At 38.9% G+C, this 27,896-nt stretch overlaps 1 protein-coding gene across 5 annotated transcripts in view; it reads right to left on the bottom strand.

Annotated features, from left to right (window-relative positions):
* The window catches only part of NRP1 (neuropilin 1), a 115,439-nt gene that overhangs the window by 53,763 nt on the left and 33,780 nt on the right, over positions 1 to 27,896 (bottom strand). For all 5 annotated transcript variants that reach the window (XM_034068387.1, XM_034068394.1, XM_034068399.1 and 2 more), the window contains 3 exons: positions 14,888 to 15,069; positions 8,440 to 8,667; positions 406 to 561 (listed from right to left, as the gene is read on the bottom strand). In XM_034068387.1, coding sequence (XP_033924278.1) covers positions 406 to 561; positions 8,440 to 8,667; positions 14,888 to 15,069 — 566 coding nt within the window. The remainder of the gene's footprint in view (positions 1 to 405; positions 562 to 8,439; positions 8,668 to 14,887; positions 15,070 to 27,896) is intronic.

Raw genomic sequence — 27,896 nt, 5'->3', positions numbered from 1 at the left:
TTCTGTTTATTCAAGAAATCAATCATCAAAGCTTATTCTATGTAATAAAAGGAGGCTTTGGATCTTGCATTCATTGTTCAATGTTTCATTGTTTTAATGTGAGTGTTCAATTGCTCTACATTCCTGTGTTTCCTTGGTCAGCACAGTTTGTCACAATAATTATCCTGACTTCCTGGCAATACTGTGGAATAAAATTGAGGAGAATTCTGCTTCTTGCACTGCTTTTCAAAGGGCTGCTGTTCTTTAAAAGAAAAAAAAAGTAAGAAAAAAGAAAAACAGAAGCAAATCTTCCCCACCATCTTATTTATTTAAGGTCTCTTTAAAGTTTTATGTAACACCTGGAGTGCAAGAAGACATAGCAAAGAATATTTTCCAAGAAACTCTGTGGGATACATAAATACTGACCTTCTGATACACTGCTCTGTGACACACTGTAGTTTGCTGAAAATCCTTCTTTTGCTATTGCACTGTCAGTGTAAAATACCATTGAAAGAATCCCTGTTGAAGACCGGACGCGTCCTGGGTTGTTCTGCCCACAATAACGTCCTATGTGCGGACCAACTGCAAAAAGACAGGATATAATAGTAAACTACCAGTTCTAGTATAGCAATAGATGCTACTGCAATCATTTCCAAAAGAGAGCCCCTCAGCAGGAAATAGTGAACCTCTGCAACATTTCAAAATCACAGTTTCATCGATAACTTAGCAGTGAGCAATAAATTGCTTAGCCTAGCCTAGTAACTGCTTAGCCTACCCTAGTAATTGCTTACCCTACCCTTCTAAAATGTTCCAGAAATGGAACTCCATAAACCTCTGAAAATATAAAGAACTAGGATTTCAAAAAGGTTCCTTTAAAGTATACAGTAAGGGCAACGGTGCACAAAATTACATTTTCCAAAGTGTGATTGAAGCACCTATTTATGACAAGGACATCTGAATGGCCCGATTTGCCCACCATTCTACAATATGCTCTGGGAATAGGATTTCAAACAGCACTTTCCAGGTTTTCATGCTCAATACTGCAGATAATCTGTTCATTTTATAGCGAATTTAGAAAAACACTTTTGCACTCGTATTGAGGATATGACTAATAACTCCTTATCACCTCCTATTTAGGCTTTCAGCACACCCATATAGATCTTTTGCCTGTATGCTCAATATTAAAGAATACTGTAAATAATTCAAGAGAAAAATCCTAATCCTTTCAAAAGATCAAGGATTTCTTAAGTATATCTCTATGTTACAGCACACACGCATATATACACACATGCATGATCTCTTTCAGTGCTAATAATGCAAGAACCAGTTCCTGATATTTTTCTGGATTTCCTGTGCAGTGAGGTAATCTTTTTCCTTAATTAAGCTACTCAATTCACTACTGACATATGTGGCCTTCAAGCACTCGAGCATTCCGTACATATAGGTCCCTAGGCTGTTGAATGGTGGTACATCTGTGCTTGCAAACAATATAAAAGATAATGATAAAACCCATCCATGGAGTCAATCATGAAAATAATCATAAGACATTGTTCTAATGCTTACACCACTGGCTTTCCAGGCTTAAATTAACACCTTGTCTTTTCCCTAGGAAGTCCATTTCACTTTCATTTTAAAATGTAAAATATTTATATTTTCTAATTATTCTCCACTCAAATAAAATCTTCAGCTAACGTAATTTTGTAGTCATTTACTGGCATTTTCCAGCTACTAAAACAGTTCCAGCTTGGAATGACTTTATTATGTAAGCTACACATTTCTGTAAAGCCCTAGAACTGCCAGAAAGAAGGAACTCAGATGTTATAACTCTTGCTGCCAGCATGTGCTTTTCTATCCCTATTCTGGCCATAGTCAGTCTTCAGTTGCCTTGGCAATCCCATGGCATTTAGAATACCTGCCAGTTCAGCCCTTTTTCACGAGAGTAGGTCAGTGCACTATTAACAGAACGAAACACACCACAGAGGATATGACTTGAGTTCTTCCTTGTCCTAGAAATCATTAAAGTTTTAGTGTTGTTATTTAGAGTAAGTTGGTTTAGACTGTTGCTATTAATGGCTTCTTAAAAACACAAAATACTGCCCCCACTCCAATTGCTACATTTTTCTTCTTTCTTTTGCCTTTTCTATGTGCAAACAACTCTGATCTTGCTCATTCCTGTGACAGCTTTCAATATTATAGCTTCCAATGTTGCTCCGAACTGCAAGAAAATAAGGAGGATAACGCCACCATGTTACGGCATTCTGAACCTCCCTCCTCCCATTTCCTGTAGGGAAGCCTCTTTGAAATGACAAACAGTAGAGAACTTTGTTTAAAGCAGACAGGCTTTAAGGTCCCCCATGACTCACTGGTTTATAATTTTTAAGACAGATTTAGTGATTCTGTGTTTCAGTCTGCAGATTGGCTCTGCTATCACAGTACTATTCCCTTTGCTAGCTACAATTGCAAAAGCAAAATCTTCTAGAATATGACACAAAGTGATATTGAATTGTTTTTACACATGTAATCTTTAGCCTACTGAGCTTATACAATATTGATCCGAGCAGAAACAGATGAAATAGAGGTTCTTATTCTTCTTACACAAAGTTCTTTTTTCCATTCAAGTCTTGAAAACAGTTGAATGACAATAAATTATCAAATCTTTTGGGTATCACCACATCAAATAAGCGCTATGTGGGGAACACCATCTAAGCAATCATTTGGGGGATGATACTGCTGTCTGCTTAGGTACATTATGCCACTGCTTTTTTTTTTTTTTTTTTTTTAATAGATTTTCTACAGTCCCAAATGGGAATTTTAGGGAACCAGGTGCTGAAAAGTCATTGGGCCAGAAAGATCTTTGCAGCCTCTACCTGTAGGCCATCATCTTGCTTTGTCAGGATACATCAGGAAGGCTTCAAGTGAGAGTCACTTGGAGATGTCCTCACCCAAGGATGTTTCTAAGTTACCCTTAGAACAATGACATTTTGGTTAGCCAGCTACTTCATTTGACTGGCCATGCTGTAGCTGTTTCTGGGACATTGGCTTCTCTTTCCACTAGCATAGTATGATATTGTTGAAAACTGAGTAATTTTCAGGTTAAAAGATAGAGGGGCAACAAAGAAACCTGTTTTGAAAGTTTTTCCCAAAATGGCAAATCTAGTTCCAGAACTTGAATGAATCTTTCATTATTTTTAACATGTATGTTTGATGGTTTACAGAGCTGAGTTTGGAAGATCTAGAATATGGCGGGTGGTTTAAGACTAAACAGGAACCTTATCCTTACTAACTCCTTTCTACTGTACAAACATTATACACACCAGGAAATTTTGAGACTCATTGAAATACACATTTGCTTATCCAGTTGCAATCTTAGCTTTTAGAATTCAATGAAAAAGACTCAAGTCAACAAAATACAAGAAAGAAAAAATGGTAACCAGACTCCATAAAAAGAAATGTTATGTTAACTAGCCATTTTACTGATTTTTAAAGCTGGCCTTTCAAAGTATGCTGGTGTGCTGTGGACAGCATTTTCACAGCAGTATGACTGTTATTGACAAAACGTTTGAACACAATTTAGAAAGCTAAAGAGAAAAGAGCTGAAAAATGAATCCCATCATCACAGTCCAGTAGTCACCTACACTGAGACTGTGTGTACTCTTGTATCTTAATAGCTTCTCACAAGATTGCAGAAAGCAACCACAATGGAGGAGAAACGCACTTAGACTGATAGCAACCTTCATTTGCACTGATGTTAATGGCTGAAGTAAAGTGTTCTGTTGTGCTCTGTAATTCAGTGGAAGCTCTTGTGGTATTGACTGAAGCAGCAACGCTTAGCCTGTGGTTCTCAAACCATATGTGAACCTCTTTAAATTACTTTTGAGCTCTAGTAGACAGTCTATAGACCTTCAAAGAGAGTTGCATGATGAATATGTGCAATTCATCACTTAAGCTAGACCTCATTTTGAGTGGGTTATTTTTCTTCAAAGTCATTAATGGACTGCTTCAGCTGAGGCTGGCTGAGGTATATTTGTGCCTTAGGTAAAGATATTTTGGTGTCTAGTTTACTCATGCAAAATCACATAGTTCTATTCTGTGATCTACTCACTCCTGTGCTCTAACTCCACTTATTATGTCCATCAAACCATAGTTCCTTTTCTGTACCATATTTGCAACGTGCACCTGTCGCTTCCAAATGTGTTCCAACAGGGTTTGTTTCACTTACTGCTTTGCTCAAGAGAAGAGGCTGAAGGGTGCTCTTGACATACAGTGATGCAGAAACAAAATGCCAGGTTTGAGGCATTCCTAAATGCCTATCATTCCCCTCCTGAACCAGCAAAACACTTAACCCAGTGTTTAACTTCAGACCTGAATGTGTCCTTGGTGAATTCCTTTCAAAGTAAATCTAACTGCTCACATGCTTTAAAGATAAGAGCATGTTTTGCAGAATCAAGCCGCAAGTACTCAGCACTTGCCAGAGTCAATCCACTAAAAGGACAACCAGGTAGGCTGAGGACTCCACGACTGTGACAGAACATTTCAGAATTAACATCTTTGTGAATGACTGCTACAGTTGCTGTCAAATTGTCTAACAGAAAATTGTTTTAAATCAGAAAAATGGCAATTACATAGAAGCAAAATGTAAATGGAAACATACTGTTTTTGACATATCCTTTTAAACACTGTTGTGAAAATCTGTTTAAGAGAACATTTTGCCTTTTTTTTGGTTTTTTCCTTTTTTGGGAAAGGAAGGGAAAAAAACCCCAAATGTAGAACCAGCAAATTAATTTCCTATCTAACTATTCACTGTAGCTGATCAAATCTTCCAGTTAAATAATTTTCCACTTATGTTGGGTTTCATTTGCTCTAACTTAGGTATCTAAAGTTTATGTTTGAGTTAGTGATTCATAGCTCCCAGCACAATCAATGAGATAAGAACCTCCAGAGCTCCATTAACTGCACCTTAAATGTCTGAGACAGATCAGAGTGGGGTGCTGTTCTCTGCTGAGAACAGAGGGACTGACAGTACCTAGCTCAAACATTGATGCCTGGTTTCCAGAGTTGGGTGAGAGCAACATGTTCAGAGGGCTGTCCAACTAATTCTGCCCTGGTTGCAGCCACAACTGTTTTCCATCAAACTGTTTTCTGTGTCCTATTAAAATACTGCCATCATCCTAGCAAATCACAGCTGTATTGCTGTGGAGCAGGGCATTTCTTTTTCCAAACATTTAAAAACTCATTCTACTTCATGTTTGTATCAGTGTAGTGCAATGGTGGCTTTAACCTCTAGCACAGCTGGGCATGTGAATAGCAAAGCAGTATAACAAAGCAAAATAGCTTCCTACATCACTAAACAGAGCAGGCCAGGGACCACCCTCTGGACTTGCAGCCAGTAGCCAGGGCTGTTCTTGGGACCAAACTAATGGTGTGACACATCTCACTCTCAAAGAGCTCTTCCATCTGAATGTGCCTGTGTCCACAGTGCCTGTTGGGAATGACCCCTGGCTTTTGTTGTCCTCCAAACTGTCCTTAGGAATTGCTTGAGAAAGTGAAAACTGATATAGGCTAAAATGATGCATGAGAGTATGCCAGCAATTAAGAAGTACATACAATCATGCCTTGGCCCTGTTTTATTTAGTAGTGTGAATATAGCTTCAGAATATTTTTTCATGGATCAATGGGAAATGGACAAACTGTTGAAAGACTCCCTGGGGGAGCCTCCTTTCATCAAAGGTAACCATACTGTCTAATATTTTCAGAAATTTACTACTTCCATGTGGATGCAAATTAGATTTATTTTGCCTTCCTTTCTCCTTCCCCCCTCTGCCCTCCCCTGATTATCTGGATACTCTCTTTCTGATATCTAGACATTTTTAATTCCTATCTTCAGTTTATGCCTGGGTCATATGAGTGGTTTCCTGTGTCAGCTTCGCCCTTCAGCTGAAATAGATCTCCCTGTCAGAGAGAAGAATTCCCACTCATTCTGTGATGCAGTTATAGAGGAGCAATCACATTCTTTCTGCCTATGTAGTGTTAAGTTAAACAAGAAAGCCTGACTGCTGGCTAAGGATTGTCCTACATGAAGTGATGCAGCAAACATTTCCCAACAACTGCCACAACCTCCAATAGTTTGTAACTAAGGGAACATTTATTTCTAGTCTACAAATTCAGTGAATATTTACAAACATGTAAACACTCTTGTTGGATGTCAGCATCATTTTGGGTTTAGACAGTTTGTGAGGGAATTGGAAGGCTGATAATGCCTGTTGTTAATTGCTCTTCAGGATGGCTCAGTCACTATCTTGAACAAGGAAATTATGGCTTTGAAACTCTCTGACACTAAAAAGAATGCACATCTCTTTGGTAATATTACCCATAAATTGATTGATTGGATCATCTTTTCACATGTCAGATTAAATGGAAGTTCTACAGGAATTCAGCTTGGACAGATTTGGCCTATATACAAATAAACCTATTATTAAATGCTCCAGACATCATTATTGCAATGTTACAATACTGTTTTCCTAACTGAGACATTAAATACTAAATAGTCTTTCAGATACTGTTATGGCTCTTTCTTCATTGTTTATTGGAATGGATTGAAGAGAGCTGTGATAAACCCATTGAACATAAACCAAAAAGAAAACCAAATATAAATTAAAAAGCACATACCTATTTACTGCAGCATCAATAAAAGCTTTAATTAAAATTATATTGGGGATTTATGTAGGAAAACAGACAAGTTTAACTGCATTAATAAAATATGTTCCTTAAGTTATATGTTTTTATTTAAATGAAATATTAATATAGGATTACCAATTTGTAGGAACTGCCACTGCTGCTCATAAAAGCAAAGAAAATGTCTATAAATATGGGTTATCATACCAGTGGAAAACTGAAATAGTTGTAATTAGTGCCTAACACAAACAACATAAATATTCAGTTGTTGAAATTTACTGCCAGTTACAAAATTAAGAAGTCAGCTTCAAGATGCTTCTCTTTATCAGCTTATGCCACAAATAGAAACAAGTGAAAAAGGCATCACAAACAATCAGGTTTTCATAGAGTCATAGTGGTTAGGGTTGGGAAGGACCTTAGGATGATCTAGTTCTAATCCCCCTGCCATGGGCAGGGACGCCTCACACGAGACCATGTTGTCCAAGTCTCTGTCCAACCTGACTTTGAATACTTCAAGAAAGGAGCATTTACCACTTCTTTGGGCAACCCATTCCAGTGCCTCACCACCCTCACAGTAAAGAGCTTCTTCCTTATATCTAACCTGAACTTTCCCTGTTTAAGTTTAAACCCATTCCCCCTTGCTCTGTCACTACAGTTCCTGACAAAGAGTCTCCCCATGGCATCCTTGTAGGCCCCCTGCAGATGTTGGATACATAGCTGTTTGCACAATTCATACTGGTGTTTGGTCACACCAAAGGTTAGGCACTCAGCTGGAATAGTCCCTTTTACGCTAGAGCCACAGCCTATGTAGCTGAGGTTCTTGGAGATCTAGTACATGGCTGCCCTACCTACAGGGGACATGGACCTTGTGGACCCATTGCTAGGAAAACCACTGCTAGAGAAACCATGCAGCTATTTTGCTCATCAGTCTCAATGTAAAATAGGGATATGAGATTGGGCACAGGGTGAAATGATGGCTCACTGACACTATTGTTTTTAGCTAATATCCAGCTATGTACTTAGTGTATTTGCACAGGGTCAAGTGTGTTCAACAACTAAGTGGAAAATTACTGATGTGGCAGAGAAATAAGCTCCAGAAGGGTACCCATTACACCCACCCTCACACATGTGCCCAGCTAACCAAAGATTATAAATTAATCTATTTAAGATAAAACCTTTGGATTTGCTTGTACTGCTGGAAGACAGAGCACGAAGAGGGAGGAACCCTGCAGTGCCCAATCACTGAAAATGCCAGAATGAATAACTCATGGCTGTTTACTGACCTGGGTAATCATTTAGTCACTATGATTCCAATTGTATGGACACCACGTTTTCTCTGGCAATGAAATTCTCTGCTTTGACAGCTGGTCTGTAACCCAGATCCTCCACAGCTTGGACGGTTAGTACCTGACGTCCAGTTTGTGCAAGCTGGAAATTTCTGGACAATACTCATATATTAGCTGTGAAAGTTTGGGGACACATTATGAGGCTTCATATTGAATTTATTTTAGTGTAGGAAGTCCATTACATATTCCCTCTAAAAACAGAGGTTTCCCTCAAGCTAACCGTTCAAAATTTAACATATTTCATTAAAAAATATTGCTCACACTGTGATATGCTTTACTGAATGAATTTACAGAACATTTTCCCTATTTCTCTTTAATTCAACTCGTTTCACATAAATCAAGCAAGGACCTCTCTACAGTGACATTTAAAAAAATGAGCACATGCCTTCTGCAGCCCATACAGCATAATGGTTATGCATATCACAGTCCATTTTTCTCTTACCATCAGGGAATCCATCCCAGATTTCCAATCGGTCATAGCGACAGAACACTCCCCCTGGAGTATTTGAATCAGGTTCTAGCTCAAAGCTTTCAAATTCCAGTATAATCTCTGACATCTTTGGTGCAAAGATAATATAAGTGCATTCAAGGCTATTGGGATATTTTTCAGGGAATCCAGGGGACTTTATCACTCCACTTGATGAAGTAAAGTTTCTGGAACATTCAGGTCCTGTAAGAGAGAAAACAAAATCACCTGGGTTAACACTATGCTACTAAGCAAAGTAGTTAACTGGAGAACAAATTAGGTCGCGTTGTCTCTCCAGAAGCAAAGGTGGCTTTTCAAGGAAACACCTCATTTTAATCACTACATTAATCATTCAGCCAGCTTGTTCCTATTATTGACAGTCAGATTTTAAAGCACAATTCACATATACTGTCTGATCTCCAATTTTCAGTTTGTATGGAACAATATGAAAACTTGTACCAGCTCTAGAAAAAATTATGACAAATACAAAGTCATGTGGGAACAATGAAAGTGTAAGCTGCAGAAATCTCGACAGAGCCCTAGAGAAATAATTACAGCTCCTTCAAGCTCAAATCTTTAAAGCTTACAGCTGACAGCCTTTTATTGGTGAAATAGAATTTTTTACAAAAGCGGGTGAATGAGTTCAGTAGAGGGAGTAGTGGTTTCAGATTCCTGGAGCACTGACTCAGTAACTCTGCCAGATGTGACCTATGCCTCCTTGACAAACTAAATGTGGAAGGTAATTCGTACATGTACCAAGGGTGAGTGACTCATTCTGAGTGGTGTTGACACAGGTGCACCAGTAAAATGTTACTGTTAGTGCAGGCATGATAAACTGTGTAATCACACAGGCTGTGTTGCTAGAAGTCACCTAATGTCAATGTTGACATACCAGCTTTCCCCGATGTCCCCACTATTGCATAATGGGATGCTCCAAACAATGCTTTTGGAGGAGCAGGAAAGTGGCAGTAAAGATGCAAGGGTATAAAAGGCCAGGTAGCTGGATCTGCCTTTGAGAATACAGGGGACGAGAACTGGAGTCCTTTTCTTGTTGACAGATTGCATATCCCTTCTGTTTAAATCCCTCAGGAATTCTCTCTGTGGATCCCACATCTGCAGGTGTGCTCAGAAGTCAGCTGCAGGCACTGTCCACACATCCTCCCACAAGGTCAGCACAGGTATCCTCTCTGACTTTTGACACTCCAAATTTAAGGGATTTAAGTGATTTACAGGATTTGGGGCATTGGTGTATAGCAGCTGCCCTGGGGAGTTTGAGTAGGATAATTCAGGTCATTGTAAGTCACTCAGATCATACACAAGTCCGTAGGATCTGATGAAATCCATCCGTGGGTGCTGAAGGAGCTGGCAAATGAAGTTGCAAAGCCACTGTCCTTCATACTTGAAAAATCATGGCAGTCAGGTGAAGTTCCCAACAACTGGAAAAAGGGAAATATAACTCCTATTTTCAAGAAGGGGAAAATGGATGACCCAGGGAGCTACAGACCAGTCAGTCTCACCTCTGTGCCTGGCAAAATCTTGGAGCAGATTCTCCTGGAAGGCATGCTAAGGCACATGAAAACCAAGATGCTTGGTGACAGCCAGCATGGCTTCACTAAGGGGAAATCCTGCCTGACCAATCTGGTGGCCTTCTATGATGGGGCTACAGAACTGATGGACAGGAGTAGAGCAGTTGATGTCATCTACCTGGACTTGTGCAAAGCATTCAACACTGTCCCACATGATATCCTTGTCTCTAAATTGGAGAGACATCAATTTGATAGGTGAACCACTTGGTGGGTAAAGAACTGGCTGGATGGCAGCATACAAAGAGCTGTGGTCAATGGCTCAATATCCGTCTGGAGACCAGTAACAAGTGGTGTCCCTCAGGGAGCAGTGTTGGGACTGGTCTTGTTCAACATCTTTGTCGTTGACATGGACAATGGGATTGAGTGCACCCTCAGCAAGCTTGCCAGTGACACCAAGCTGTGTGGTTCAGTTGATATGCTGGAGGGAAGGAATGGCATCCAGAGGGACCTTGACACACTTGTGAGGTGGGCTGATGCCAACCTTATGAAGTTTAACCATGACAAGTGCAAGGTCCTACACCTGGGTTGGAGCAATCCCAGGCACAGCTACAGGTTGGGTAGAGAAGAAACTCAGAGCAGCCCTGCTGAGAAGGACTTGGAGGTGTTGATTGATGAGAAAATGAACATGAGCCAGCTTCAGTGTGTGCTCACAGCCCAGAAAGCCAACCATATCCTGGACTGCATCAAAAGGAGCGTGACCAGCAGGTCAAAGGAGGTGATCCTGCCCCTCTACTCTGCTCTCATGAGACCTCACTTGTAGTATTGTGTGTAGTTCTGGTGTCCTCAACATAAAAAGGACATGGAACTGTTAGAACAAGTCCAGAGGAGGGCCATGAGGATGATGAGGGGACTGGAGCACCTCCCATATGAAGACAGGCTGAGAAAGTTGGGGCTGTTCAGCCTGGAGAAGAGAAGGCTGCGTGGAGACCTCATAGCAGCCTTCCAGTATCTGAAGGGGGCCTACAGGGATGCTGGTGAGGGACTCTTCATTAGGGACTGTAGTGATAGGACAAGGGCTAATGGGTTAAAACTTAAACAGGGGAAGTTTAGACTGGATATAAAGAGGAAGTTCTTTACTGTAAGGGTGGTGAGGTGCTGGAATGTGTTGCCCAGGGAAGTTGTGAATGCAGTGTACAAGGCCAGGCTGGACAGAGTCTTGGGTGACATGGTTTAGTGTGAGGGGTCCCTGCCCATGGCAGAGGGGTTGGAACTAGATGATCTTAGGGTCCTTTCCAACCCTAACTATTCTATGACTCTATGATTCAGATGAGGGTCTTTGGACATCAGGTAGAGGAAGAACACAATCAACACAGTTTGATTGCAACAGGCGGGTCTGTGCTGTAGGATGAGTGAGTATGAGGTTTCAGTTTGGATGAGGATGTGCAGAATCCTTAGAGACTATAGTCAGGAGCCTTAGAGGATTTCTAGTGCTTAACAAAGATCATTCAAGGATAACAGTGTGGCTTGTTGCATATATGAAAACTCTTATTTCACCATAGAAGATGCTTTCCTTGTGAATGTGCCAAACATATTCCCCCCCAGAGATCTGGCCACCTCCCAGCTAAATTCAGTATGCAAGAGAGAGGTCTGAATGAATTTATGCAGTTCAGGTATTTTTGTCCTTCTACAGCCATTGATAGGAAACAGTTGAGCTATCACATCAATATTCCAAACACTTCATGGCATATTTTGGAAGATGGGGATATTACTGCTCGTGTAACTTGACCCATTCCAATTTGGGAAATTACATTTTGCCTATAATTAAATCACCCCCTTATACATTAGTCAGATATTTCTCTTCTCTCCCAGTCATTCCCTTGTCTCCTTGTCATGTATGGGAGGGTTATACTATGGTTGTTGCTCCTCACTCCCACCAGTAGCTGCTGTTCCAGAATAAAATAGGTTTGCTATGCCATTCATAGCATAAAGTGCTCTGTACTCCTTTTGGAATCCAATAAAAGATGCAATATAACATGTAAACCAGGATCATTATTGCCTTATTAAATACAGCCAGATCCTGCCTCTGTGAGTGCACAATCGTTAGACTCCTTACACTCACACATGGTATCTCAATACCAGCTTGCTTTATTTTAAACATGTTAATGTCAATCTGGTGCAAGAAACAAAAACTGTTTTCAGAAAAGCTGCCTCGCTGAAATGCTCTCTATCAAATTGACCCTTTACTGACACTGTGAAGAAATTCCAGGAATTAAACCAGCACTGAAGTTACGAGGAACAACATCGGCAATCATAACGGAAAACTGGTAAGAAAGGTTCTAGCAGAGATAATAGATACTTCTGAGGTGAAGAAACTACATGTTTGCATGTGTATGAAGTAAAGGAGGAGATAAGAGCTGAAGGAAAGAGAGAGAGGAGGTGATAGATCAAAGAAAGAGATGACATTGGGGATAATTTAATTTGCTCTCTGTAGGTGTCACTAATCCAGAAAATAATTTGCTTGCTTGGTTGACACTGTCTTTTCTTTCAGTTTACACCCTAAATTTAGTTGACTATAGTTTATAATGTTGAATGTGAATCATATATAACCTCTTCCAGTCAATAGGCCACGTCCTAGGATAGGCTGGCTGCAGAAGCCAAAATGATGGACATTTCAGATGGCCTAAACTTTGGGTGATATGCATTTCATGGTTTAGTCTGCAATTCAGCCTCAGTGTCTTTCTGGCTAAGGTGCTGGATAAGAAGTAAAGGCAACTCCTACTCTTAAACCCCATACTTAATTTATTACAGTCACTATATGTGCTAGTCTCTTCTTACCATTTCTATTGCATGTAAGTTTTTAAGCGTCAGATTTTGAATTCAGCTTAGGACACATATAGCATAATGCAGGTCTGTTTTTAAACAAAAGCAAAATCAAAAATAAATCAAAACCCCTAAGGATACTTCTCACAGGAATAATGGGTGAAAATACACTGTGTGCTGGAATGCAGCTCAGCATCATAGTACCTTGGGATCATTTTAATACTTCTCATACCTGGAAAATGATGAGCAAAGTGTGAATATGCTAAAATGAAACATATTGGTTTGGTGTGAGCAACTGAGGTTCACCTGCATAACAGGGTGAGCGGGTCAGCTTTATTTGGTACAGATATTAAAATGTAGATTTGGAATAGCATATATGCATTAAGTCAGAATTTAAAAAGGGCTACATTCCCACAGTAACTTCTATTCTTTGTGTACACACAGCATTTTCTCACACAATACCTGAGGATAACTTTCCTGCATTAATATACAGTTTATGTGTAATGAACTAGAGTTAAAGCTGCTCTTGGAGCCATAATTTTGAGTTTCCTTGCTTCTGTGTGCATAAAATCATATTCATAATGCTATCTTAACATGCTTAATGTGTATCATCGAGAGATGCAAATGACCACACAATGAAATAAACACAACGTTCCTGTCAGAGCTCTGAGTTGAAGCTCTACACTATTAGGAAGCAAATAAAAGCTTTTTTTTTTTTTTTCCTTGAAAATGCCCTGTTGCTAAAATATATTGTTTCATGGGTCATTCTTTCAGTTCTTGGGTTTCAACCTTGTTCTTCATGAAAGATGGTACTTGTATATACAAGCACTGAGAAACTTCAGGAGACAATTTCAAGAGTTCAGCCTCCTAAAGACATCAAAATAAATAGAGATATTTTTTCAGGAAAGCTTGGTGTCATTTGGATGCTGAGTTCTTTCAAAATATGTGACCCTGAAGGTCACCAAAAGAATTTCTGGGAGCCAAGAGTGGATTTACAGACAGGGAAGATGGTGAACAAGAGGTCTGTGGCCCCAATTAGGACTCTGCAGAGCAGCAATAGCATGTAACAGAAAAAGAGACTTCACTACTGTGTTGCCTCATTAACAGTATAGCTTCCACCAAGCCTGTGTGCTGAACACAGCTGAAAATTTGGCTCTGGTTTAGGTGTGCAAAAAGGACTTGAACTGGTTTTGAAAATGGGGCACTGTCTGGAAGTGGCATATATTGGAAACTGGGGATTTTGAGCTGCTAAACGTTGTTGAAGTCAATATTATTATTTTCTTTTAATAAAGATCAGCTTACTGTTTTTTTATGTATTATGAGTTTTGGTGCAGGCATATAATATATGAATTCTTTATCTCCATCCAACTATAGGGGAATGATCTTATTGCCTTTCTAGCTACTGACTCAGAGTTATCACAGAGGGACTGCTATAGGTCTGGTTAATCCTGGACTGTTTGCTTCTCTGGGCTTTCTATGTTCCCCAAACAGCTGTCTGTGCTCACTGGTACAGAACTCCTGGCACAGTCTTCCAGCAGGTCATGTCTGTGAATAGTGTGAGCCCCTTCCCTCCTATACCTCCCAAACATGATTTGTGAAAGCAACAGCAACATCATCTGCTGCCCATGTGTACTCTGGTCCTTTCTGAGCCCACAGCCATCTCTTGGGAATGCAGAGCAAAGCACTAACAAAAATTAGTCAGGGACTCAGAAGGTTACAGTGCTGTTAGGGCAGTAACATTGTAAATCATACAGTAATTATCACACACACACAAAAAAAAAAAGAAAAAAGAAAAAAAAAAGAAAGAAGAAAGCTAATGGTTTTAAGATGGTTGAAACTAACAGCTGATGAAAACTATCATGTTACACCCAGAGGAGTCAGTCTTCAGATGGAGCTGACTCATTGGATTCATAATAATTTGCACCCATTGAATATATGCCCAACCTTGGAATGATAAGGTAATACAGTTTTTAACTTTAAGCATTTTCGTGCATTCCCACCATTCCAAAGAACTATGGTGAACTTTCTGATGCAAGCAAAAATCACAGGTTACAAGCTATATAACAATGAATTCTCACCTCTTTTGAAAACTTCATAACGGATGGAAAATCCTGCTCCATGTGTCTCATAGTCGGAAACAAATTTAATAAAAAGATATGGGCCTGAAGACACCAAAGGAGGGGGAGCAATTTTTCCACAGTACTTTCCCCATAAGCGTCCTTCAGCATTATCTCCATCAATCACTTCAACATAATCATACCTGGTAGATAAATGGAAGGAAGAAACTTTTAACTTCCAGGAAAGAAGGAGACCTAATTAATTTAGAAACCATAACACAACATAGATAATCAAGAAAAATGCTAGCTTGCTTGGAAAATGTATTATGCTGAAAGATGTAAGCAAAATGAAATAATTAAAATGGACTACATTATGTCTGTAGACATCATCTGGCAACATGGAACTATTAGGAAGAATAGTGTCCATTATGCTTGCAGACAATGTCAGCTAAAGTAACCAATTAACAAAAAAAAAAAGAGGAAATCTCATGAGCACAATTCTGTATTATTAAATTGTGTTCCTTTGTCTGTGTAGTGTTGTTATCAATACATAATGCATAGCATTCTTTTCAAACTGTGAAGTTCTGTTATGAATTCAAAAATGTCTTTTTGGCTGGAGCTCTTTATGAACAATACTTTGATTTCCATATGCTGTCCTCCAAACATATGTTCACAGAATAATAAATAAATCCCTAAACATTAGATTTAGTTCAAAACTCCACCATGTTTCAGAGCAGCGGTAGAAAAATCTGTTATTTTCCTTGTTAACTGGACAAATACTTTAGAGTAAGTCACAAAATCCACATATCAGTCACAGCACTTGGTTTTTCTCAGACAAAACTTGTTGCATTACAAATCATCTTTGCTTAGGTATTTGAATCAAGAAGTGCATGTTATAATATTCATACTTGTACAGCATGTGATTACTGAACAGGCTGGGCTAAATTCTCCCCTAGGTAGTTGCTTCATTCCTAAGGACTTCATAAGGAAAACCATACAATAATGCAATAATGATTGGTAGTGAAAGTTTTCCTGAGGGCAACAGTCATGTTGAGGTTCCTCAGCCTTGTTACAAAGATGTAGAGCCTGCTCTGATGGGTTTGGTTTAAGAGGGCAGCTTGGTGTACTGAGCCAGCTGGGAGAATAGACATCAGAATGAAGTCATGAAGAGGCAGAAGCTGCATTTCATTTCAGATTATTTCTCTCAGTCCCAGACAGGAAGAAGAAGGAAACACAACCTGTAGAATCAGTTTAATCTTCTAAAAAGTGGTGGCTTTTGAACCCTGGGTTATGCTCTGGGCCTCTTTGGACTACAGCGAAAGACTTTTCTCTGCCCCTGTGTCTTTGTGTCTCAGCCATGCAGCCATTTTATTTAACAAGTTGCTGTTAGCCAGACAATCTCATTTACTTTTCATTATCCTACTATGACTGACATTAAAATGTTGCCATTAATTTGTTTAGACCTTTAATCTACTGTTACGTTCACTGAAATGTTCTGAGAATATTAATATACAAGGAAGAGCTAAAAATGACAGGACAATAAAGTGTGTCTGACATTTTTAAAGAGATCAAAGGAAAAAAATGTCTTCATGATGACCAATGTCATTTTTAACAGCTCTGCTCCAAACTATCCAGGGCACATTACTTATGTTTACATGAAATCCCGTGAGACAACTGCAAAGATGATATCACTAGTTAAAGAAGATGGCTTAAGGCTCCTTAAATTAAAAATGACATTACATCATCAGTTAAAATTGTGTGCCAGCTTTGGTGTATATCAAGTAGAAAATAAAGCTGACACTGATGGAACTGTAAGCATTAACATATGTGAAATATTGTGTTAACTGCATTTTCTCTTATGCATTTGATTTTTCTAGTAGCAATTGCTCAGCTATTTAGCTTCACTGTCCCATTTCAGATTGGTGGAAATATAAAGCAGAAATGTGCATTTCTGAGATATCTTACAGATATTTTTTAAGTAGCCTTTATTTAAAAAAAGTAAACCTTTTTCTATAGTTTCTTTATGATATATGTACAACAGGGTTTGAAATTTAGGAAAAGAGCTGTGAAAAGACCTCAGAATTGGGGTTTGCTTTTTTCTTTGGTTTAGAAATATCCTTAAGAATACTGGTTGTAGGTTCCCTGCAAAACCTATTGGAAGTACTCAGGGATACAGGCTGCTAGTCTTAACACTTTGGAAAAAAGAATGAATGTTGAGTAGTTTTAACAAGACAACCTTTCTCCAAGTAATTAACTGCCCATTAAAGAGGAAGAGTAACCACACAAAACCACAGTGTCTGAGTGACAGCCTTTGCTCCTCTACCCATGATGACGTTATTTCACTAGTGTTGCAGGCACCATTAATTGCTCAAGCCTCAACAGTAGATAAATTTTCAAACGAATATGAAGATCCATATTTCTGAATTATTAAATTATATGAAAAATTGTGACTAAAAATGAAAAGCAAATTTTTACATGCTCATTTGCTTCATGTATAGAGAAGAAAAAATACCCCAAAAAATTTAAATTAGCTATTTTTGTCCTGGTATACTTTAAAAATAAACAATATTCTGTAGTCTTTCTAAGCATTCTGTATACATCCTAACCCACAAATTAACCTGCAAGTAGCAATTTTGCTATTATACAAAGTAAATTCAGCAAAACCTATTCAAATTAAATTCTATCATTCTCCTAGGTTTTCTTCTTCATAGCAGTAGCCTGCCCACACCTTTCCATTGTCCCTTATAGTGACAGATTTGTAATTTATGGGGCTCTTTCTGCCTGCTATGCAGTTGCAAATGACACAATTTGGTTACTAAAAAGCTGTCTTCTAATAGATTTTGCAAGCTATAGGTCATGCAGCCCTGTGGAAGATTGAAGTATTTTCCAATTTTTTAAATTTTGCTTTAAAACATTACTGACAGACAGAAAAGAAGTTTAGCTGTGAGACAATAAGTACGAAGTACAGTTTGTAAAGGGGAAGCTTTAGAAATCAGGCCTACAACTTTCACATTCTAAGGATTATGTCTTTCACTTGGCAGCTAACAAATGGATTTGGATTCTCCCACACTGGTGGCAACATCTGATATATGGGCTGCAGAAAAAGAGTATCTGTATCATTTTTTTTCTTAGGGAGGTGACATTATTTTGAATTTGAATAGTTCATACTTGGAAACCAATGTCCTGTTTTCATTTTTGCACTTTTCAAAATCCTACCAGAGACCACTGTGTATCACAAACAACAGTTCTTGTAAATAGGAGAAAGTACAGTCACAACTTGAAAACGTAGTTGCTGCCAAGGAAGATTAGGAAGCAGCTTGCATCTCCCTCTGGACTTGGTAGCAGTTCTCCATAAGTTTGTCAGGAGAAGATGCTGTGCCAGGGATGCAGTTGGCACATTGACATCCCTGTGAGGAGACTGAATGTGTCACCTCTGCAGCACCCAGACAGTCTTGGCATACAGCCCGGAGTACTGAGTTTGCAAATTTGGATTTCCCACTTGGCAATTCTTCACTCAGTTACTGCTGTCAATGGTGTGGCAAATATTTCTGGTAATGTTATAGTCCTTTAGGGTTTATGGCACAGAGATGTAAATATAAACATGGTGCTAACCACTGAGTGCAGTTTAAGGTGAAAGACTAGAGCATGTGTTCTTGTGTGAAAATAGGAGATGCCTGTGCAAAAGAAGGGTTAACCATCAGATACGTTCATGGATCCACTACGCCACGATGCAAAAAACATTTCCTTTTTGCTTGTCTGGGTCTTTCCATATCCCATTTTTGTTTGCTTTCTGGGTGCACTGCTCGCAGGTGGGAGCCTGCTGAAATGCACTGCAGAGTTCACACTCTCCCTGCTCCTTTCAGCTGACGCCTGAACATGCCATTGCTAGATGGTCCTAATTTTATGGTTCAGTAAAACAATGTCTGGGACAGACTCCCATTGGAAAGATGAGGGAATCTAGAATTCCTCTATAAATTCTTGTATGAATTGCAAAAAGCTTGCCCTCTTTTTTGGAGAGTGTAAGTTATGGATTTGAAGAAAAGGCCAAGTAATACATATAAAATGAGTTCTGGACAATGAAAAACATAAACAGCTGCAGAATACAGGTTTTGTCGAATTTTCTATTTCCAGTTTCTAGTAGGTGATAACAGTGCTTACGTCTGGTTTCAGTTCTGAATATGTTGGCGACCCCTGAAATGCACCATAGCACATTCTACTGCAGAAAGTGAAGTGAAAATACTGGAAAGCCCTGCCTGCTGCTGAAGCCAGCCACTTTGCCAAGCCACGCTCTTCATCTACACAATTCCCTATTAATAGGGCAGTGAGATCTTACGCCTTTCGCCTAAAAAAATTCTTTCTGAAGACATCTGCAGAACTGAGCTGAAATTGAAATGTCTGCCATTTAACCTTTTGAAACAATCAGCGAAGCATATACAACTGTAATCTACCTCTGAATATGCCATATTTTTCTGAAGCCTACTATGATATGCATTTATAGGGTGGTTATGAGTATTTCAGTTATTCACCTGTTGGAATAAAAGTATTTTCCAGCTCTCTGTTTCTTTTATCACTCTGATTCCACTTTCACCAAGCAGCTAAATCTCTTGCTGACACAAATTATCCACCCTGGACAGACTGTTTTTTGTTATGGGAAATTGCTTCTTAGTATGTATCTTTCTTTTGCCTTTATTTTTAAAATATTTTTTATTATTATTATTCCTTGCAAGGTTCCATTTTAGCTGAACAGAAAGCATTGAAAGAGGAAATCTAAATAAAAGATTTCAAGTTGTTCTGCACCATGGAGTTGTGCCCCATTAGTGGCTGAGGGTTAGAGGTGGGGGATTTACTGCAGTGCTTGTGGCACAAGGCAGTCTGTATCCCTGAGCTAAAAGCTTAAGAACTGCAGGCACTCAAGGGACACCAACCTTAATCCCAGTTTATGAGCAGCAAGAAAAAGAAGTACATCCTGTTAAAAATAAAAAAATAATCACAGCCCCAAACGAGCTGTTTTTCTGCCTGCAATCTCAGCATTTGCTGGGTTACTCTCCATTTGAGCATCTGTGCAACCTGACAGCTCTCTGGGGCTTCCTGTGCCCTACCTTGGCAAGGTGACATCTCTAAATGTGACCTGTCTAATAGGCATTGGATGGGCAGCCCCTTCCTGTGAAGACACATCAGCCTTCCCAGGCAGCTGGGGCTGTCAGTGCAGGTATCCACATGGAGGGGGTATATAACTCCTCACGCATGGGCCTCAAAACACACCTTGATGGAGATGAAAGCAGCATGGAGGATTGAGGGTGACTTCTGTGTCTGCAGGTACTCCCTGAACACTGGAAGGCATGGGAGGTGTGTGTGGTTTTTCTTTTTTATTCCCTTCCCAGTGTGTTTGGAGTCCTGTGTGATGCATTCCTGCTGGGCTGCTTGCTCCTACTGCACAGCACATTCTTCTTAATGGAGAAGTCTTTTCGACTTTTCAGACCAACAGATCATTTATTTGAGTGTGGACGCACATACAGGTGTATTAGCATCAGACAAGCAGTGCAAACTGTATGAGAAAGTGGGAGGTGGGCATGAGTGCCCATAGCAGGAGGCTTTTAAACTGGTTTTACTTGTACTGGATTCGTGGTGCAGATGAAGCCCCCTAATGTAGACAACATATAACCTGAATCCCACAGTTCTCCAAAGTGCTGGATATTTAAATACATAATTTGCAATCAATTAACAATTTGCAATTTACCGAAATCCCTATCAGTCTGGGGGGCCTTGGTTCCCATTGGTCTTTTGTGAGCTAATGTTTTTATGGTTTTCACTCAGGGCCAAAATTCACTGAAGCTACTAATACAAAGTCCTGTCAAACTAAGAGATTTCTGGGAATAAGGCCATTGGGATTTGGCCACTGTTCAGTAATTTACTAATGCCACTAACTGACAGTGGGTGTCCATTAAGAATGAACTAGTGAGGGTTTATTTTAGTGCCAGACAATGCTGTAGTGAAAAAGAGAAAAGATGTAACAAAGACATGATGAAGATCTACAGTTACCCACTGTAACAGTTTGATTGTGACTAATATTAGCAACAGTTTTGTTATTAAACTGTTTTCTGGAATCACTTAATGTGTTGGGATTTGTCCTTTCATTTTAAAATTAAACTTTTAATTCTCTGCTGAGCAGAAGAATCTGAAATACAACATGTCTCAAATAATAAAAGTTAAAAACCCAGAAGCAATAAAAATATTCACTACTATTTTAAAATCTGATTATCCTTCATCTTATCACATGCTTCTGGTTGTTTGACTCATGCCTTTGGAATACCTGGGACTGACAGAACTGAAGATCTGAACTAAATGAGCAAGATTTTATCTGCACTTTTATCTATACAGCTCCTCTGAGAACAGTAGACAGATCTTTAGCTGCTGCAAATGAAATTAGCCCCTTTCTGTCATGGATCTAAGCCAGTTTACACTGATAAACGGCTAAAGAGGGTGCAAGCGGTGACAGAATATCTTAACTTATATTTACTTGTTTCTACTCTATTTGCAGCAAATAAACCTTGGAAAATCCTTCATCAGAAATGTGAAGGCCAGGATTCATTTTGGGAAAGAATGTAACAATGTCATGCAGAAAAAGGAGAATCAGAGGTTGCGGACTGGGCTTTGCTATTTTAGTATTGCAATGTCCTAGGAGAAGTAAAAGCAAAAATTATCTGCTAAGGTCTTCAGCATATCTATCTGCAAAAAGCATTTTACAAATGAAAAGGTTTGATCTTGAAGTTAGGTCAAATTCCACTGATTTCTCTGCTCACCACATACTGCAATAAATTATATTATAATGTTCCTGGTATATAAAAATTAAAACCTCTTCTGGGAAGAAACATTCAATTTTAAACCTCTTATTTGAGGAATTAGAGTTCATAACTTTCTGGAACAGAAAAATGCTATCTTTTAATGAAGAAAGGTTTCTGTCTGTCACATAAGACAATTTACAAATCCATGACTTCCACTTTAAGTGGGGGAAAAAGAAACACTTAGCAGCTTAAGGACTTCAGAGACTAAGGAGCTTTCCAGTGTCAAATTGGTGAAGTTTAGCATTTATAGGAAATTCACATGCCTCTAATTACTCTAAACTCAGTTCCCAAGTAAAATATGCCATCTGGAATATATTAGGGTCATTTACAACTTGTTCACCTTCCTGTTTCACTGCAAAACCTTACCTCTTGATAACTTTTCAGTGTTCTCTACAAAATAAAATGTAGTCTAATTTTTACTAGTTGTTTCATAGTTACTTTATTTACATTAAGCCAGCTACGGGATTAATAAACAGGGGGAGGGGGGAAGTTAAAGTAATTTTCTTATTACTCACTCTCTGTCTGCATGTCAAGCTTTATATTATTTCATATGGATATTTCAGGTGTGGGATTATGCCTTGGCTTAGTTTGATATTTAGACACTAATTTGACACGGTTAGATTTCGAAAGAAATTCTAGGTGATAGAGAAAAAAGATGGCACAGTCATGTTGTATAAGAGCCCAAAAACCCAATTACAGAGTTTTGTTTTTATGACCTCCCAAGAGACATCCATCAATCAGAAAACTTCTCGTTAGTTGAGCAACTTCATCCAAGTATGCCAATCTGTTTATAAATGAAGCTTTGCAACATTCCTCTAAGGTAAAGTTGTCATTCTCATTTTACATATGTGGAGACAGAAGAGAGAAAGTGAGTGCCAACAGTCTCCCAGAAATATTGCAAACAGCAAGTAACAAAGCCTGGATAGCCTGATACTGTGTTCTAAATATAAAAGCCCAGTCTAGCTACTCCTGAAATAAGGGAAAGATTCCTAGTGGCTTCTGTGGTCTTGAATAAAGCTTCTTAACTGAGACTTGAAACCTGGAAGTTTTCTTAAGCCACAGAACGATGGGAAGAAGGGGCTGCAAAGTCTCACACAGTCTCACAAATACATTTCTGTGCTTTCTGTAGAAGAACTATATTACTTGCATATAGAGACTCATGCATGTATGTACAGTCACACTGCTGCAAGGAGTCAAACACTATCTGCATGCCCCTATATCCATTAAACATTGTTTTCATGAGCCCAACTAGATTAATGGTTTGTGGTTCAATTAGTGCTGTTAGCATGTACTGTTGAATTCACTAAAAAGCCTGCTTAATTGGTGAGTTACAGAAGCTTCAGGTTTGCTTCCTCAAATGCCTAAAGAACAGAGAAAGAGTTGTAACAAATGATGATCAGAATCTTTTGTGATTTTTCTTTCCATGAAAGTAGAAAAGGAATGCTTAAAAGTGATGGCAACCTTAGAGTACTCCATTTAGGAATTTTGAACTGCTGATTAATTTGTAATTATCCTGTTGGGATCTATGTGTTATATTAATCATAACCTTGGGAACTTGACTTTTGAAAGTACTAGGTAGATATTAGCTTTTCACAGAAACTGTGAAAGTTCAGAACATAAAATAAGTTCCACGCTTTTGAAACTCTAATATTTGTCCCTTGTGGGCTGTCTACAACCTCTCTGAGCAACACCCATAATTAATGAAACTAAAAGAGGCTAAAGAGAGAGGAAATTGCAGGCATACGTATTAGCTGTAGAACACAAGTTATGGCAATTTTCTTCCATGGCAGCCATGTCCTGAAGCTCTATAAATGAAGTAAAATTATGTGTATTTTCATTTATTTCCAGTTAGGAACTATATTAAAAGAGTATCAAGGATGCAGCGTTATGCACTTGGAACTCAATATTTCTCAATGTTGTTCCTTTTGTTCTTATTTCTGCACCACATTCCCTTTGGGCAGACTGCCAGCCAAGTGAAAAATCCACTATGGGATTAGTGTCTTCACATACCTAGTCTGTATTGATATAAATGATTGCTATGCGTCTTCCTTGCCTGAAAGTGTGACACATGTAAATGAGTGGATTGATTTTTGCTGAGACGGCATCTATAACCTGTATGTAACAACTGGGCATAGGTACAAACAACAGGAGTTATAGAAAAAATACCACTTTGTTGTTGAAACATTTGATATGTCAATGTTTAGTTATGTACATGTATTACAGCTTTTCCTTTTGTTGTTTTTGAGAGGGGGGGGAGACTCTCTTAAAGTCTCACCAAGGAAAAAATGAGTTTGAATTACATAAAGAACATAAAAACTTCTGAGGTTTTTCTGGATTGAAAATGGAGTCCTAAAGTGTGTGAAATGTGTAACACTATTAGCTAAATATTCTTATAATGCTGAGAAGACCTTTAGCAGTCCATTGTAACACTTAAAGATGAAAACCATCTCTCTTTACTTCTTTAATATAAGAACTTGGAAAGACAAAGTGACTGGCCATAACATCTAGAAATGCTCTCTGCCACAGGAAGCACACAAAGCTGAATAAGAAGCATTTTTAGTTCAGAAATCAACCTACTTACAATGTTAGCATGTTTCCTGGCTGACTGTTATCTCAGCACAAAATCATTTGGTTGTGTATATTGCAACTTTAACAAACAACCCTTAAGCAACATAAGTAATATGCATAGCCGGCAACATTAAAGAAGCCCTGGCTTTGTGAAATCTAAACGGTATTTCATAAGAGAAGTGCAAGGAACATTTACTCGTGGATGGTGCTTTCAAATTTCAACCTTCTGATCTTAGTGTGGTTGAAGAGCTGCCTGAAAAAGGTCCCACGGTTCTTCTGTTTTGCAACAGGGACATGTGTATGCACGTGTGTGTGCGTGTTTCTCTGTGTATGTTTTTATACTCTTTGTACAACAAAAAGACATGAATCATTTTAGCTGTCTCTTTCCAAAGTTTATTCTCAAGCAGAGGAGCAGCCTGGGAAACTTTCAGCCTGGAAAATGTGCATTTCAATACAACTAAAGCAAATGAGAACAGAGAAGCAGAGTGGAAACTTCTATGCAAATTTCACTGTAGTAATTGCTACCAATCCTTTTCTATTAATTGTTGTCCAATTCCAGTACAGACATTATGAATAAAATTCCCACTGATAATTCAGTGTGTTTCCTTATAGGCATAGTTGAATTTTGCATACATCAGTGTGTCAATCCAGCATGTTAGTACAGATCTCTCCATGAGTTTCTGCTCTTTAAATCTACACTAGGAAATTCAATAGCATCCTCAGCATCATTTTCTTAGAAAGCCCATGAATACTTAAGATTTATTGCAAACAGATTACTATTTCTCTTAAACTCACTTTCATATAGAGTTATGATACATTATTTTTGTAATAGAGCTCACAGTTAAACTGTACCAGTATATTGAAACATCAGTATATAAAAGTTTGTCCCATTGAGCAATTTTATAACCATTTGGTGTGTATCCTTGAACTAAAAAGCATATGTAATTTCAAGGAATGTATTTATATTATGATAAAATATACCATAGATGTTTAAAGCTGCTAAGCCTGAAGTTAGTTCATTTGTATCCTATATCACAGTGAATGTCACAGTTTTTATGAGTTTTGTGACCTTATGATTTATGCGGGTCTTGAGAAATAACTGTGTTTGGAATAGAGGAAAACAGTGGCCAATAAACATTCCCAGTAGCTGGAAAACAGGAACAGCTTGTTAGCTGAGGTCAGCCATATGACCCAGTGCCTAGTGAAACTGCATTGTTATAGCTGGAGTTTGGGGCAAACCAGCTATACAAAAAACCCACCCCAGTGATCCACCTCTCATAAAAATGTCTTTCTTAGAAAGAGAGGCATGTGATAATGACTTACAGGAAGGACAATGTGCACAGCAGATCAGTATCATCCCTGGTACAAATTTACAGTTTAGTGGAGTTGCACTACTGCACGCTACTTTAAAATGGAAAAATAAGTTTAAAACCTGCCAGAATTCACAAGTGTTTGGTAAAGAATTTTGCACAGTTTTCTTCTGGTACTTTCCTTACTTGTGAAAGCAAGCAGGGTAATGAACATACACACAACACAAATACATATACAGCTCTTGGGCTTCAGTAATTGGGACCATACTGCATACATGTGCACCAGCTCAAATCCCCAGCAGGAGCTCCACAAATGTCAAGGAATTATTCATTTAATAGGACCCAGTTTGTCTTCTTTCTGCTTCCTTTTCTTCCTCATCAGTGCAGCTAGTTGAGAGATACTCTTAAATCTGCTGAGCATTTGGACCTATACTCACTGAAGGCTAAATCTTGTTTGGAACCACATGGCTGTGACCCCTGCCTTTGGAATCAGGGCAGTGAAAAACCTAAGTCAGGACTAACACACACAGAAATTGATGCTTTTGAGGTCAGCAGTAATGCTCTCCTAGTACCACTCTTCCCCATTCTTTTCCCAGCTGCTTCAACAGCTGTGATCCAGAAAAACACAGTCTTCAGGAAAGAGCTATTACTGGGTCTGAGAAAGCATGGGATAATGATGTTGATTTGTCTTCTGTATTGCATGGGTCAGGCTTCTGTCCTTGCTTTCTACTCAGGGAAATGGACAGTGTGACATGGAGCTATAATAATGTATTAGCTGATATATCAAGGGGACATGTAGTAACTCAATGCATTGAAAGCATAAATGGTGCTGCAGTTTCTTTCCCTTTGTTACCCATAAAAGAGTGGTGCTCTAAGTCTTCATTAATGGGTTACAATAAATAAGCCTTGAAAGGCAATAAACTATTAGATGGCTGACGAAAACATCTACTCTGCAATTAAATGGATAAAATCCTAATTTGAAGGCTTTTGTTTCATTTATACTTCTAGTCAGGTATCTATTAATGCTTTTACTTTTGTTTGTCTATTTGGTAGTGATAAGCATACAAGAACAATCTGTATAAGACTCTGTGGTATTAAGCATTGATTCTCTTCTCTCCTTCACTCATGGCAAGCAGCACACTAACCCAGACAGACAAGCTGTGAAATATATTTGGACCGGATTCTCTTGTACGTGCAGAGAATCTGAGCGAGATAACACCATGCTTTCCTTTGCAGTTTAATAATGCAAAAGACGGGCTTTCACACACTAGGGAGAACAAGGTTTGTTTGCCTTATGCATTCTTAAAGGTATAAATTGCCCAAAACAGTAGTAGGAAGTCTGGGAAGGAAATGAGATAATGCCCCATCCTTTTCCTCACTTCGAGCCCCGTGAGCTGGCTCACAGAGATGTCTGGCTTGCACAGGAGCCAGGGACTCCTTTTGGCAGCACGGCCTCCACCCTGATGTTGCATACCCTCATTGTGCTGTGTGCAGGGTGATGCAGCTCCTGGGGTGTGCACTGCAGGTCGCACGGTGCACTTCTGCAGCCATCCTCCCTTGCCAGCAGTACATCAGACACTGTCACCTTCTAGCATGTTAGTGAAAGGGGAAGCCTGCAGTTTTACTGTCTTAGTGCTAAGGTACCCAAATAACCAACATCCTACCCAGCTTTGAGCAAGATGATGTATGAATCGTGCTCATCCCTTAGTCTGAACGAAACAGTTGGTACCTGTCAGGAGAAGAATCTGTAGTTGGGGAAATCTCAAACATTTTGCCACAGGTGCTTGTTTTTCTTAAACTGAAATGTTATTTTCATAATATTAAAATGCATATCATTCCTGTCCGAATAGCTTGCGTGTTTCATGCTGTTGAGCATAGGTGTCAGTGCGTAGTCCCCTTTAAAATTTTACAATGTAAGGTGACCTCATTTTGTTACATTGTAAACATTTCCAAGATACAGGATCCTGGCTTTTATTACAGGGGTGAAATGGTAATAATCCCCCCTTTTTCCTGAAACATGCAGAAAAACCCTTTAACAAATTTAAAGGAACACATTCCTCATTAGTTTTAACCTGGATTTTGTCTCATGGGCACTGTAAAGCCAGGCCTTCTTTCTCTCTCTGAACAAAGGGATGTTAAGAGACTAACAGACTATTGGAGAGGCAAAATACTGCCTGACTCACAGTACCAACACATGTTGAGATGAACAGATTTCTGAAACAGCTCTAGTGAACTGAATTTTCATGTATTTGGCATTTAACATCCCGTATTTCAGATTTTCCTCAATTACTGCACATTTCTTCTCAAGCA

Source organism: Melopsittacus undulatus, chromosome 1 (genome assembly GCF_012275295.1).
Source record: "Melopsittacus undulatus isolate bMelUnd1 chromosome 1, bMelUnd1.mat.Z, whole genome shotgun sequence".
NCBI classification, from domain to species: Eukaryota; Metazoa; Chordata; class Aves; order Psittaciformes; family Psittaculidae; genus Melopsittacus; species Melopsittacus undulatus.
This window is presented reverse-complemented; position numbering and strand designations above follow the sequence as displayed.